The 13,650-nt window shown below is 52.2% G+C and overlaps 1 protein-coding gene across 4 annotated transcripts in view; it reads left to right on the top strand.

The window, feature by feature from the left end:
• PLXNA4 (plexin A4) overlaps nucleotides 1-13,650 on the top strand; it is a 573,332-nt gene that overhangs the window by 505,400 nt on the left and 54,282 nt on the right. For all 4 annotated transcript variants that reach the window (XM_073899215.1, XM_073899214.1, XM_025854986.2 and 1 more), the window contains 5 exons: nucleotides 2,845-2,962; nucleotides 8,268-8,404; nucleotides 9,587-9,751; nucleotides 12,747-12,840; nucleotides 13,353-13,592. In XM_073899215.1, coding sequence (XP_073755316.1) covers nucleotides 2,845-2,962; nucleotides 8,268-8,404; nucleotides 9,587-9,751; nucleotides 12,747-12,840; nucleotides 13,353-13,592 — 754 coding nt within the window. The remainder of the gene's footprint in view (nucleotides 1-2,844; nucleotides 2,963-8,267; nucleotides 8,405-9,586; nucleotides 9,752-12,746; nucleotides 12,841-13,352; nucleotides 13,593-13,650) is intronic.

Here is a 13,650-nt window from a genome sequence, read left to right as displayed (position 1 = left end):
GAAAAAAATAAATCTGTGGAATGATTAAAAGAAAATGCAGGTGAGAATTTATTTGATTTCAAATAAGGGAAGTGCAACTGTTCTAACAGCAAAAGAAAAAAGTTATAAAAAAAAGATTAGGGGATCTGAGTATATAAAACTTAAAATTTATATGTCAAAAATCCATGTAAACAAAGAAAAATATGAACAATAAACTGGGACTAGCGATATACCCTATGACAGTTAATACACGCTTTTTCTTAATATACAGAGGTTCCATAAGTAAAAAGGCAAATAGCTCAAAATGAGCAAAGAGCATGAATGAGCATGAATGTGCAATTCACAAGACAAAGAACCAAACGTCATAAAAAAAAGTTAAATAGCATTAGTAGTCAGTGAAATGAAAATTAAAACAATGGGGAACAATTTTAAAAAAGTTAATGCCCAGTGCTGATGAGAAGCATGAGAAATAGCACACTCATACATTCCTACTTGGAGGGTAAATTGGGACACACTTTGTGGAAGGCAATTTGGAAATGTGGATTCAAAGTCTTTAGCCTAGTCATCATATTTCTAGAACTTTACTTAAATAACCAGAATGCACAAATATTTTTTTGCAAGAATACTTATTTTGGTCTTATTTGTAATCGTGGAAATGTAGAAGCAATTTGTATATTTTAAAATAGGGAATTAATCAACTCTTAAATTATTGTACATGCACAGGACAGTAAATTATATAGCCATTAAATCTGATATTGCAGAAGAATCATGACCAGGTACCTACTCAAGGTGTATTAGTGAGAACATCATTCACCAAGCAGAATAGAGTTTCTAATGAATTCTGTAAAAGAAAAACAAGACGGAAAACCTGAACGCCAGAATGTTGACAGTGGATATTTCTGGGTGGTTCGAATGGGGTGAGAGGAGGTGTCTGTACGGCAAGTGTTTTTATGCACTCTCTCTTTTATCTTTATACTGAACATGCGCTAATTATGCTATCTGGACAGAAAGGCATATATTTTTTACTGGACTCTCGCCCAGAAATTTTTTCTAAGAGAGACACAGAACCTAGAAGCCATAAAGTAAAAGAAGGAGCCACTGAACCACAGACACTTTTAAACTTTAGTGTGGCCAAAGACATTATAAACAAAGTTGAAATACAGATGACAAGCTGGGAGAAAATAATTGCAATACTTAACAGTGCAAAGTTAATACTCCTCATTCAGCAGCTCCTACAAAAAGACAATTCATTAGCAATATAAAGAGATAGCTTCAGACCAATCTAAGGAAACGCTATCTAAGATTTTTTTTTACAACCACACGCACATACTTGCAGATATCTGCAACATCACTAGTAATCAGGGAAATAAAAATGACAGCAAAAAAAAGGGATCATCTTTCCCTATTATATTGGAAAAACATTCAAAGGATTGATACTATCTGGTGTTGGCAAAAGAGTAAAATAATCTCACTCAATTGCTTTTGACAGAAGTACAAATTGGTAACGACCCTGTGGGACCATTATTTTCTTCCACCTATCAAACATCACATACATAAACAATGACCCCACAAGCTCCCCACTTAGAGCCTTATCCTAACAAATGTGCAATGCTTGAGGATACGTGTATAAGTTGGTTCATTCTGCAGGGTTATTTGGAGTAGGAGAAAAATGAAGGGAAGTTAAATGTCCATCAGTAGGAGGCTGGATAAATAGACAATGGTGCAGCCGCGGCATGAAGCGCTGTGAAGCTGTCAGAAAGGATCTGGTAGGGCTGTGCATGCAGCCACACGGGGCAAGTCCGCACTGGGCTGTGCAGTAAAATGACCGGGGTTTGGGACAGTGAGTAGCTATGTTTCACGTTTATTTTAAAAGTCATGTATATGTTTATATAGGTATGCTTGTATATAACTGTACATGCAAATATATATAACACTTATGTTGACATGTGTGCGTAATAACCATGCACACACACATATATACACATACGTGGTGCATATGGGCAAATATACATATTTGGGCAAGTTGCCTAACTTTTCTGTGCCTCAGCTTCTTCATCTGTAAAATGGAGATTTTGTATATATTATATATTACATATGTTTGCATAGATCTAGAGAAAGGTCTACAAGTATATATATGTATGTATATACTTTATATATATATATCAAACTTTGAAGAGAGATTAGGAGTGAAGAAAGGGACACTTATTTTTACTGTCACACTTCTGTACTGTCTTGTTTTCAAGGGGTATGAGCAAATTTTGTAATTAAAACAAGGAACATTTTTAAAAGGGGACAAATGTATGGCTCTTGTCTACCCCTCCCCCTCCCCCCAAGCAGGAGTCTCTCCTCTGGACCCAGCACCCAGCTGGGGCTGGGGACAAAAACACTCCACTGAGGCAGTCCATGCAGTAGGAGCCAAGGGCCCCTGGGTGAGGGTCTGAAAACCTCAAGTCCGCTCCTGGGTCCCTGTCCGACGTGCTGTGGGCCCTTGGGAAGGTCACTACCTCTCTGGGCCCTGCCAGCCGTGTTCCCTAAGCTGTTTGGCTGACACAATCCCTGCCCCCTGGTTCACAGTTGAGGGGACAATTCCTGAATGAGAAACTGAGTGTCTCGGGTCAGAACACAGGGGCCCTCCCCTAGACCCCTCACTTGACAGGGATGTCCATGGAGACAACCCTGTAGGTTGCATTTCCCAAGAACCAAAGAGGAGCCTCGCAGGGAAGAATCTTTCCCCTCCGCCTCCCCTGCCCTTCCCTGAGACCCTACTGCAGAGTAGGGGCCAGGGGAGGTGCAGGGCCCAGGGGTCACATCTGGAGTCCTGTGACCCTGCTGTGACCACGGGGACCTGTCCTCTCTTTTCTGCAGGATCGTGTGCGAGATGGGGGAGGCCAAGCCCAGCCAGCACGCAGGCTTTGTGGAGATCTGTGTGGCCGTGTGTCGGCCCGAGTTCATGGCCCGGTCCTCACAACTCTATTACTTCATGGTGAGTCCCGGCCACTAGCAACCTGCCCAGGCACGGGCCACAGACCGCATGACCATGGTTATGGGCCGGGCTAGACCTCTGTGGGCAGACCCCGAGCAGCTCGTGGGAGTCTGTCCTGCAGCGTGAGAACGCAGCCCTGGAAATCTGAAAGACCAGATTCAAATCCAAGCCATGCTGTGTCCGGCCCTGATCCAGGGAAGCCACCCTGGCTGTCGGGCCCTGCATCCCCCTCGGGCTGAGTGGCCTTGTGTCTGGGCCAGGAGGGGAGCCCTGACTCTGCCACTTACTCACAGGGCGAACTTGGGGACATTGCTTAGCGTCCCAGTGTCTTCATTTCTAAAACGGGGGTGATAAGACCTGCATCTACCCCACAGTATTGTTGTGATAATTACATGAAGTTGACGCATCAGTTCCCTCATCTGCATGGTTTCTGTGCCCGCAGGACTGCTGTGCCCTGAGATTTCCGGGTACACTGGCACGCCATCAATCCTACCCCATCATCCGCTTTCAGCCCACCTTCTCCACTCCCCATCACCCCATCCCATGACCTCCTTAACCCCACCCCCATCCCGCACCTCCCCTGCACCCCCACTCCACCTCCTCTAAGCCACACCATTACCCTTCATTGCACACCCCTCCCTTCCCTTCCTGTGGCCTGTCTGCACACCTCACCCCTACCGCCACATTCCCTCCAGCTGGGACCCTCGCTGGCCCTACCGAGGCAGCCCCTGGTGAGGGGCTCTGGGGGGCAGGGGCTCTGGGGACCTCTCAATCCCATGCGGGAGGCATGCATGTCTCTGCTGTCCCTCACGCTGCCTCATTTTCCAAACTGTCTTACCATCCAGGTCACTTCTGGGGCTAATGCCGGCTGTGATAAGATAGTTTCCCCATGGTTCCGCGCTGCTTTGGGAAGCTGGGAGCCTGAAGTGAGGGACTTTATGCCTGGGTGTCAAATGCTCCAGGACACATCGCAGGGAGCCCACTTTTCACCCTCCCTTCCCCCACCGTCCGCCCCTCCTCCCCTCTCCTCCTTCAGCCTTCCTCCTGCTCCTCCTTTCTCCCTTCAGCTGACAACCATGTGTCACCTTGCACGACCCCTCCCCCTAGATTGTTTGGTAAATATTTGCTTCATTGGTTGAATCTTACAATTCGGTGGCCCTGGCTTGTGGGTATTCAGGGATGACTCAGACCCTGCACAGCCCCTCCCTCAGCGGGCCCGCGGTCTAGAAGCAGAGGTAGAGTGGAGGATGGATGTACACTCAGACGCCACTGTGGTGGGGGCCAACCCTGCCAGAACGTGCATCAGAGGTCTCTTCCCGCTGAGGCCCTGCTCTCTCAGCTCCCTGCCCTCCTCCTGAAAACCCCCCCTCCTTCTGCATACAGTTGGTCAGGCTGCACACACAGGAACTCACGTAGAAGAACACACATATGTGATGGATTTAATGGATGTGTAGGTTTCCCCATCTCTTTAGGATTTGTATGCCCACCTTCTTCTCAAAGGCTCCGCGGAAGTTTTCCAGTGGAACCCAACACACCTGCACACAATTAGCGACACATGAATACTTGTGTATATATAGAGAGGGTATGTATACTGAATATGATATAGATGGATCTCTACATAAATTGTCGATCCAGTGGAGTTGAGATACTGAGGGGGAGGGAGACAGACAGAGAGGCAGAGACAGCACTCCCCAAGTGTTTAGAGGTGTGGCGTGGCTTGCCAAACTTGGGCATGAAATCCAGCTCTGAAGTTACCTGGCCACCGTGGGAACAGGGAGGATGCCCCTGTGTGGGCAAAGCAAGCACTGGGCTTCCTCAGCCAGTCAACTGCCCCGAGCAGTTTGCATCCTGGTGTCACTTGGTAGTGACAGAATGGACGGTACGAGGGTTGGCTGAAGCTTCCTTGGGGTGTTAGCCATCTCTGCCACGTCTCACCTCTGTGACTCACTCCAAGGCCACTAGACCTCTGGCTGTCTGGCTGTCACCTCCATGACCCACCCCGGCTGCCGGCTCCGACAAATAGTGTGTCCCCCTCACTTGCCCATTTCTGTCAGGGGCTTGTCACCCGGCCACAATTCTGGTGGGCTGTGGCTCAGCTTCCCTAAATTCCAGATTTCAGCCACCCCATCACCACGTCCTGGAGTCTTCCTTCTCCCATTCTCCTCGCTGCTGCAGTGACCTCCTTAAATCCCTGACGTTAAAGGTCTGAACCCATTCTAATCGACCCTGCCCTGCAGAATACTGTTTTCATCATGTTAGGCCCACCTCAAGAAGGACCAGGGCGCCGTCCAGCCAAGTCTGTTTCCCAGGGCTTTGCATGGCCTGACCCCTCTCCCTTCTCCATCTCCTTCCCCACTTTGCCCCAAGCTGCGTCCTCCTCGTTAGTCCACGCCCCGCTCGTGAGCCCCTCCACGCCTTCTCTGAATACACAGCCCACGGCGCCCACGGTTCTGTGGCTCACTGGGGATTCCATGGCGTCTGCCCGCCCACACTAAACTGGGCGTATGTCTTGGAGCCCCTGCTCCTCTGTTCAGACCAGTAGGTCTTTGGAGATGAAGCCCTGGCCGTTTACTTCTTTGCTAGCCCCCACTGCTCAGGCAGTTCTAAACCTCCCTGCGTGTTGGAATCTCCTGAGGGGCTTTAAACAAAAGGCTCCGGGGGCCCCCCGGAGCTAAGTCACATGCTACAGGGGGCACAAAGCTCCCCAGGAGATTCTAACTCAGCCCAGGCTGAGGACCACTGGCCTAGGAGAAACAGAACTTAGAGAACAGATACCATGTGCCTGTCCATATGTGGCTTCAGGCTTAATTCTTACAACGAGCCTATGTCGTATTCAAAAGCCGCTTCTGCTCTCAGGTCAGGCCAGTCTGGCCTGCATTGTTTCTGCTCTGGAGCAGGATGTGGTTAGAGGCAGGGTATCGAGGCGAGGCTTCGAGGAAGAAGCTGGGTGGAGAGGCAGGATCTGTACGAGGCAGAGTGTGATGTTCCGTATGAATCTGGAGCAGTGGGAAGCTGACCCTGGCGTGAGGTTTGGAAATGCACCAAAAGATGGGAACAGAAGGGAGGGAGAGGGAAGGGGGGTTCGTGGGAAGAGAAGAGGTGGGAGCACAAAGGTAGGTCGGGAAAAGATGAGGGTTGTTGCCACAAGGCAAAACGGCATTGGTCCAGTAGGGCCATGGGACTCAAAGATTTGTGTGGCTTTTTTTTTTTTTTTTTTTTTTTTTGAGGGCTACCTCTGAGGAACGGTACTGGGGAAGACTTTCGGAGAGGAGACCTCAGTCTCGTCCCCAGTCCCCAGTGTGCATTTAAGGGCCCAGTCACTGAGGCTGCCCCCACAGAGCTCCTAGGGGGCCAGGGTGGGAGGGTCACCCTGCCGGTAAGAAAAGACAGAAGGACCCTCTCTCATGCTCCCCAGCATCTTGGAGCCTTCATTGCCTACCCGTCCCGCTAGGCAGTTTGCAAGGGGCACAGAGAAGCCCCTGACTCTGCTGGAGTCCTGAGACAGCTAGAGAACCCCTTCCCAGGGCTCCTCTGGGGACTCGGGGCACATTGGAGAGCCCCTTTTCAGGGATGCCTCTCAGGATCTGGGGCATGCTGGGGAGCCCCTTCCCAGTGCTGAGGTTGGGAGTAAGATCTGGGTCTAATAACTCAGTTTCCCGCCACAAATCAGGCCAGATTCTGATGTGTGGGTTTTTTCACCCAAAACCCAACCGCCAAGGCCAGGGGATCAGCATTCTTGGTCTTGTTCCCAGTTCTGTCCCTAGAGATCTCCATGGAGGGAACCTTTCCCTTCCCTACCTCCATCTGGGAGCCAAGTGAAGAGGTGGCAAATAATACGGAATTTGATTTCCCGCGCAAACCCACCGTGAAATATTTATGAAGCATGACTTGAATAATTAATCGTTTCTCACAACTTTAAAACATGTCTCCATATCATCCTCTCCTCACCCTAGAATAATTCCCCCTCCCAGCCCACCACTGCAGAGCCAACAGGGATTACTCAGTTCCATCCCTTCTAGAACCCCACCCACAGGCTGCCAGAGAACCTCTTCTTTCCATGTTGCTCCCACCGCCATCTATGGGAACTTGGGTGGGTTTTGACTCTATCTCTAGGACTACCCTTGCCTTGCACAGACTGCACTCTCTTTCCCTTCCAGACAGTGGGACAGAGGCACCATTTGTGGGAGGTGACCCCGAGTTACAGAACCAGAAAACCAGCAGGCGCCTTTGAGATAACTCGTTTTGACCCAGCTCTCCGATTTTACGATCAGAGAGGTTACAAGGCTTGTTCTGGGTCACACAGCAAGATCTAGGCAGAGCTGAAAAACCAAGCCTCTTCCCACAGCCTCACCCCACCCTCGTCCGGGTCTCCGTTTGGGCCAGGAGCAGCTCTGGAATGAAGCATTCCTTTGCTTTATGGGTGCCAAGGGGGAGGCCAGGCTCAGGATCTGCAAGGACCTGGTGGGCGGCAGGGCGGGTGGGCCCCTGCAAGCCGCGGTCAGAGGGTCACAGGGGCTCCTCCTGTTCTCCCAAGGTGTTAGGGATTGAGGCCTCTCCGTGGGGAGGCGGCCTGCCGGCTGGGAGCCAAATAAGTTCAACTTTTGGTGCGGAATTCTTTAAGGGGCAGGGGAGAGAGAAATCTTCATTTAAATGCAGATACAGGCTTCTCACTTGGGACTGAGGAAAGTTTTTTCCATTAAAATGCTAATGAAAGAACAAATCGCAACTCCAAATCCTCAGCTCACAGGTGCCCCCTCCCCCCCCATCCTCACTCAATCCACTGACCGTTCTTCGCTTCTCCTCCTGCGTTTTCCTGGGGCCTTCAGGACCCATCGTTCTGGCCTCTGGGTGTTTGGGCAGCTCTCTGGAAGAGGCCTGTGGAAGGAGCAGATCACCTTCCCAAAAGCAATTGGAGAGGTGGTAGAGAGTCAGGGCTCTGGAGTCAGATCTCAGACGTGCCACTTTTTAGCTGTGTGACCTTGGGAACTTTACTTCATGTCTCTGAATCTGTTCTGTAAAATGGGTAATAATACCCACCTTGTAGAATTGACTGGGCACATACCTTATATAGAGATGGATGAAGAGAAGGCCTGCCAGTTAAAACACCAGCATACAGCAGCTGTTATTATTACTGTTGTTAATAGAGAGGTGTAAACTCTCAGGGTCCAGAACGCTGCTTATCCACACAAGCCCAATAGGACTTAGTGGGCACGTTGGGAGGCCACCGTTACTGAGTGGCTCTGGGAGTGGGGAGCTGCCTCTTCAGACCCCGGTTGTGTCTCAGGCCAGATCCTTTCCTGAACAGACGCTGACTCTCTCGGACCTGAAGCCCAGGCGGGGGCCCATGTCCGGGGGCACCCAAGTGACCATCACGGGCACCAACCTGAACGCAGGCAGCAACGTGGTGGTGATGTTTGGGAAGCAGCCCTGCCTCTTCCACAGGTAACTCACCTCCAGGCTGGCCTCAGGGGCTCACAGCCCAGAGGGTGGGGCCCATCGGGCTGCCCCAGGGCTACAGACTTCCAGGGCTCACCTCTTGGAAGTGCTTTCTCCTCCCTGAGAAAGTGGCCATTCTCTTTGAGGGGGGATGGTATGGGCATACCTGACTGTGGATGTTTTTGGCTCAGTCTGGAGACCTGCCAGGCAGCCCTTCCCTAGTTGGGCCATTCATTGTTATTGCCCACCATTTAGCCTCTGTGCCCCTATACCAACCACTGTACGGAACCCTAGGGTTTCCCAGGACACACTGGGGAATCTAGAGCCCCTGCCCCCTGCTGCAGAGCCAGCTGGGACTACTGAGCCTCCTACCCAGCTGGCTGAGGTTGAACCTCCCAGGGGCAGCCGACTTTCTCTCCCCTGGCTCCACCATCCGGGCTCAACAGGGCACACCTTCCATAAACCAGAAGCCTGGAGGGTAGAAGGCAGGCAGGAGGGTCATCTGATGCAGGACTGGGAGACGTGGTGGGGATGTGACATTCTGCCGGGGAGCTTTTCCCGGGACAGAGCTATGCTGAGGCCTGTGGCAGATCAGAAGTCAGGCCAGGGGTAAAGAAAAAATTGTTCTGACGCTTGCTAAAATAGCGAAGAAGAGTTTACTCAGGACTATTGCAGTAGGTGTCAAGACTATCACAATGGGGAAAGAAAGAAATCAGTCTTGCCTCCAAATACAGCAAAGACAGCTGGGGATTTACAGCCAACCAGCAGAGTGAGGGTGTCGCTGGTGTGAAATTACTAAGAAGCAACAGCAAGAATAGGAAAATTCTTGCTAAACCAACTTAACAGGATTCTTGCTGCAGGCGGCCAGGGTGATCAGGTATCAAGGGGAGGGGGTACTCTGGGTGACCTCACTTTGCAGAATTCTTGCTAAAAATGGGGCTTGGCAGGCCCAAGACAGGGCCCAAGGATGAGGCCTCTTTGAAAAGAGGTCTCAGAGGAACCTGTCTACGGATGTGGTGCAAGAGAGAGTCTTTGTCAGTAGTGCCTGGAGCTTTCCACCTGAGGCAGTGCTCACCATGGCCTCTGAGGAGCCTGGGAACAGGGAGGGGTGGAGGGCCCTGGTCCCCGCCCGGACCCCTGTCCCCTTCAACACCCGGGAGCCTAGCTGCATGTCTGCCCTCCCTGCAGACGCTCTCCGTCCTACATCGTCTGCAACACCACATCCTCAGATGAGGTGCTGGAAATGAAGGTGATGGTGCAAGTGGACAAGGCCAGTATCCACCAGGACCTGTTCTTCCAGTACATGGAGGACCCCACCATCGTGCGCATCGAGCCAGAGTGGAGCATAGTCAGGTAGGCATGGCCCTGGTTGTCCTTCCTTAACTCTCCAAGAGCCAAGGACAGTCTTGGGGCCCAGTTCTTCTTTGAGGACTGATGAATTGGGGTTGGTTCAGAGCACCCCCCAAATCAAACCTTCCTGCCAGGCTGCCCTCCTTCCACTGAGAGTACCTCTGAGTGGGCCCCGGCCCCAGAACCCAAGTTCCAATCAGCAAGAGCCCACAGCCCCTCATCTGAGGATTTGGTGCTTGCCCCTGGAGGCTGTGATCCCGTCCCAGTGACTGCTGGGGTTGCCAGTCCTGTTCCCAAATATGGGCAGTAATTCCATTCCTGCCGAGGGATGGAGGAGAAAGAGTAAGATCAGATCCAACTTCTCCTTGGCCTGCTCTTGAGCAAAAGTGTGTCCTGACCACCAGGGTCCAGTGCAGATGTTCATCCTCTGGGCTTCTGTAACCTCCTGCCGTGCCTCCGTCATGCTCTGTTATGACCCTGAGTTGTCTGCTTGCTTTGTCCTTCCCTCTACTGCAAACTCCTCAGGCACAGGGACTGAGTCTTGTTCTTTCTGCCGCCTGCCAGCGCAAGTATAGAGAGCGCGTGTCCTGGGAGGGAGCTGGGTGAGTGCTCTTGTGGAAAGACCCTCCAGGGCCACCTCTCGCTCAGCCAGTCACAAGCCGACTTGCACCAGCTGCATACCTTTCTGGCCTCCCCTCTTGAGAGAGTCACGGGGGGGCTTTGGAAATTCCAGGATCCCTGGGGACCCTCCCAGTCCCCCACTTGGTGGTGCTCTGGAGTGTGACATCTCACTTCAGGGAGGGAATTGCAGGCAGGCATGCTGTTCTGGTCCCTGGAGGATACATCGTAATGGGAAGGTGCAGCAGAGAGCATCCCGACAGCGAGGCCCCTGCTGACCATTGGGAAACTGCTGTATCAGGGGCCGAGGGGGATGCAACAGGGCTTGAGGTCAGAAAGAGCGGGCTTAGCCCAGCTGAATGACCTTAAAGGTGACTTAACTTCTCTGGGCCTATGGTTTCTCATCTGTCAACTCCCTCCCGGGATGCTGGGAGGGCTAAGCCAGATGCATAGGCACAGTGCAGCGCCCGGCTCAGCTCTTTCCCACTGCCCCTGGCCCAGTCTTCAGCCCTTCCCACTGTTGGCTTCAGTTCTAGAGGGCATCTGGCATTGGGGGGAGAGGGAGAGCATGAAGATGTGGTCTCCATGGCTGAAGCAGGGGTCAGGGACAAATCCAGTCCAGAGAATAGTCTTTTAAACCAGGGGTCAGCAGACTCCAACCTGGGGGCCAGATCTGGCCATCTGCCTCCTTTTATGAATAAAGTTTTATTGGAACACAGCCATGCTCATTTGTATATGTTTTGTCTATAGCTGTTTTCTCACCACAGCAACAGAGTTGAGTAATTGCAACAGACCATATGGCCTGGGAAGCCTAAAATATTTACTCTCTGGCCCTTTGCGGGGAAGTTTGCCACCCCCGGCCTCACACGCATGAAAGGCAGCCTTCGTGGAGATGAGATTGGCTTGTTCTCACCGGTTACTCCCTAAGACCCACACTTTATAAGCGTTGGCCGTGATTTTTAAAGTAGATAACTGCAAGGCACAGAGAGGGGGAAAGCATCTGTAGAAAGCACTTCTGGGATTTGCCCCCAGGGCCTGGTGAATCCAGGAAGTTGGTGTAGCCCTTGGTGTAGACAAGCTCTGCAGCTCCCTGAGGAGGCCTGGTTTAACTCAGTTCTTCCTCAAGTCACCAGCACAGAAAAAGAGGCATCGTCCTTCCTGGCACTCAGTAGCCGACTGAGTCACGTTCATAACCAGAGCGAGGTTGGAAGAACGTTCTGGGCCTGCCAGCCAGCTCCAGACTTTTTGCTGCAGTGAACAGTTTCTCTGAGGGGCGGGGCCCTGCAGAGCGGGGCTTTGCACTGCTCACAACAGCCTGGGCTGCTCACCAACAGGGATGGGGGGTTGAATTGGTGATTAAGAAGATTGGGAGATGGCCAGATAGCAGAATCTCATTCTGGAACACCGCCATGGGCAGAAGAGCCTGTCTGGGTTTTACAGGAATCTTCCGGCGTGTGCTAATGTGAGTGTGGGGTGGGGGGGGGGGGCAGGTGGAGGGCAGGGAATAACAGGGAGTACAGAGACGGGCAGAGGCATAGAGAGGGAGACATGAATATGGGTGTCATGGATTCTTCATTCACCAAGCTTGTAACTAACTGTTCCAGATAGTAGGATCCTTCTTGAAGATACTCTCTGGATTGTGGAGAAAGTGACTTGTCACTTTCCTTTGAGTAGCCCCCAAGGAAGATAGCCCTTGCCTCAGGTCAGCTTCTCAGAGCCCTGCATACAGCAATTGGCATCGAGGTTTTTTTGGAAAGTTACACAAAGAGGAATCTCCTGCTCCTTCCTCCTCCATACCTGGCTGACACCCAGGATACAGGAGACCTGAGTCCCAGAACACTTGCTGTTTGCATTCCTACATGAGGCTCCTGGGTGCCTGGGCCTCTGCCTTTCCCAGATCTCAGCAGACAGAAGCTTCCAGGGTGAAATTGTAGTGATCGCCCTAGGGGGGAGACTGTGCTCAGACCCTGGAAGGTCTAGTGGGGATCATCCTGGAGCAGGGCTTTCACTGGGCCAAGGCCAGGTGGGAATCTCCCTGTGACTGGTGAGGGCTGGGGGAGAGACACCAGGGAGCTGCAGAGAAGCATCCAACTCAGGTCAGGAGGCTCAGGAGCCTCTACGGGTGTCCACGCTCCAGATGCGCTCAGTGCAGGATGGCCACAGACATCTAGTCATCACTGTCGTGATGAGTGATGGCTGCTAAGAGCTCATCCTTACTCATTCAGTTTGCCATCATTGTCCTCACATCTCCTGGTTACCATGGCCTTTAATGTCGGAGCTCAGCCTGATCATCATCATCATTGTTGTCAAGCCCCATTGCTATTCCTATCCCTGTGTTGACACGCCTCCTGTTTCTCCCTCCCCCCCGACCCCCCGTCAGTGGAAACACACCCATCGCCGTGTGGGGGACTCACCTGGACCTCATACAGAATCCCCAGATCCGTGCCAAGCATGGAGGGAAGGAGCACATCAATGTGAGTCCAGGGAGGGCAGGGGGCATGAGGCTGCCCACTCAACATGTCACTTTCCCAAAGGGCATGGGGCGTCCTGAGTAGGGCAGGCCACCCAGACACAGATGACCCATTGCATGTGACACCCCGGGGCACTGGGATGGTGAGATGAGGAAGGAGACATGAGGGCATTTTCGTACCTTGGGGTACAGGCCTGGAGGAGCAATTGCTTTGGGGGTTTTGGGTTTTCATATGCTTATTCCTCCATCTGTCAGACCCCCAGTGCTGCCCCTTAGCTCAGAGATACCCCCATCACTGCCACACCCACTGTGGCCACTGCGGAGGTGGGTGCTAGCTGCACAGTTTACTCCTTGAGTGGCCAGGTTCTATGGTCCTGGATGCAGAGGGGCGGCGACCCATCCCTAACTATCCCATGTCAACCCCATGCTGTATCCCAGCACGGAGGGAGCCTGCTGGCTATGTGGGGCTGTGTGGGTCCAGACGCTGCATGGTCTTGCCTCTCTGGCCCCCTCCAGCTCTGTGAGGTTCTGAATGCTACTGAGATGACCTGCCAGGCTCCGGCTCTCGCTCTGGGGCCCGACCACCAGTCTGACCTGACCGAGAGGCCTGAGGAGTTTGGCTTCATCCTGGACAACGTCCAGTCCCTGCTAATCCTCAACAAGACCAACTTCACCTATTATCCCAACCCTGTGTTTGAGGCCTTTGGGCCCTCAGGAATCCTGGAGCTCAAGCCTGGCACTCCCATCATCCTGAAGGTAGAGTGAGGTTGTGGGCAGGAGGTGGGAAGCAAGGAGGCTGCTGTGGGGAACGGGG

This window comes from Callorhinus ursinus, unplaced genomic scaffold, assembly GCF_003265705.2.
Source record: "Callorhinus ursinus isolate GAN/ISIS: 27379988/994484 unplaced genomic scaffold, GSC_fseal_2.0 scaffold12, whole genome shotgun sequence".
NCBI lineage: Eukaryota > Metazoa > Chordata > Mammalia > Carnivora > Otariidae > Callorhinus > Callorhinus ursinus.
Note: the sequence above shows the minus strand (reverse complement) of the source record. Positions and strands in the feature narration are given on the sequence as shown.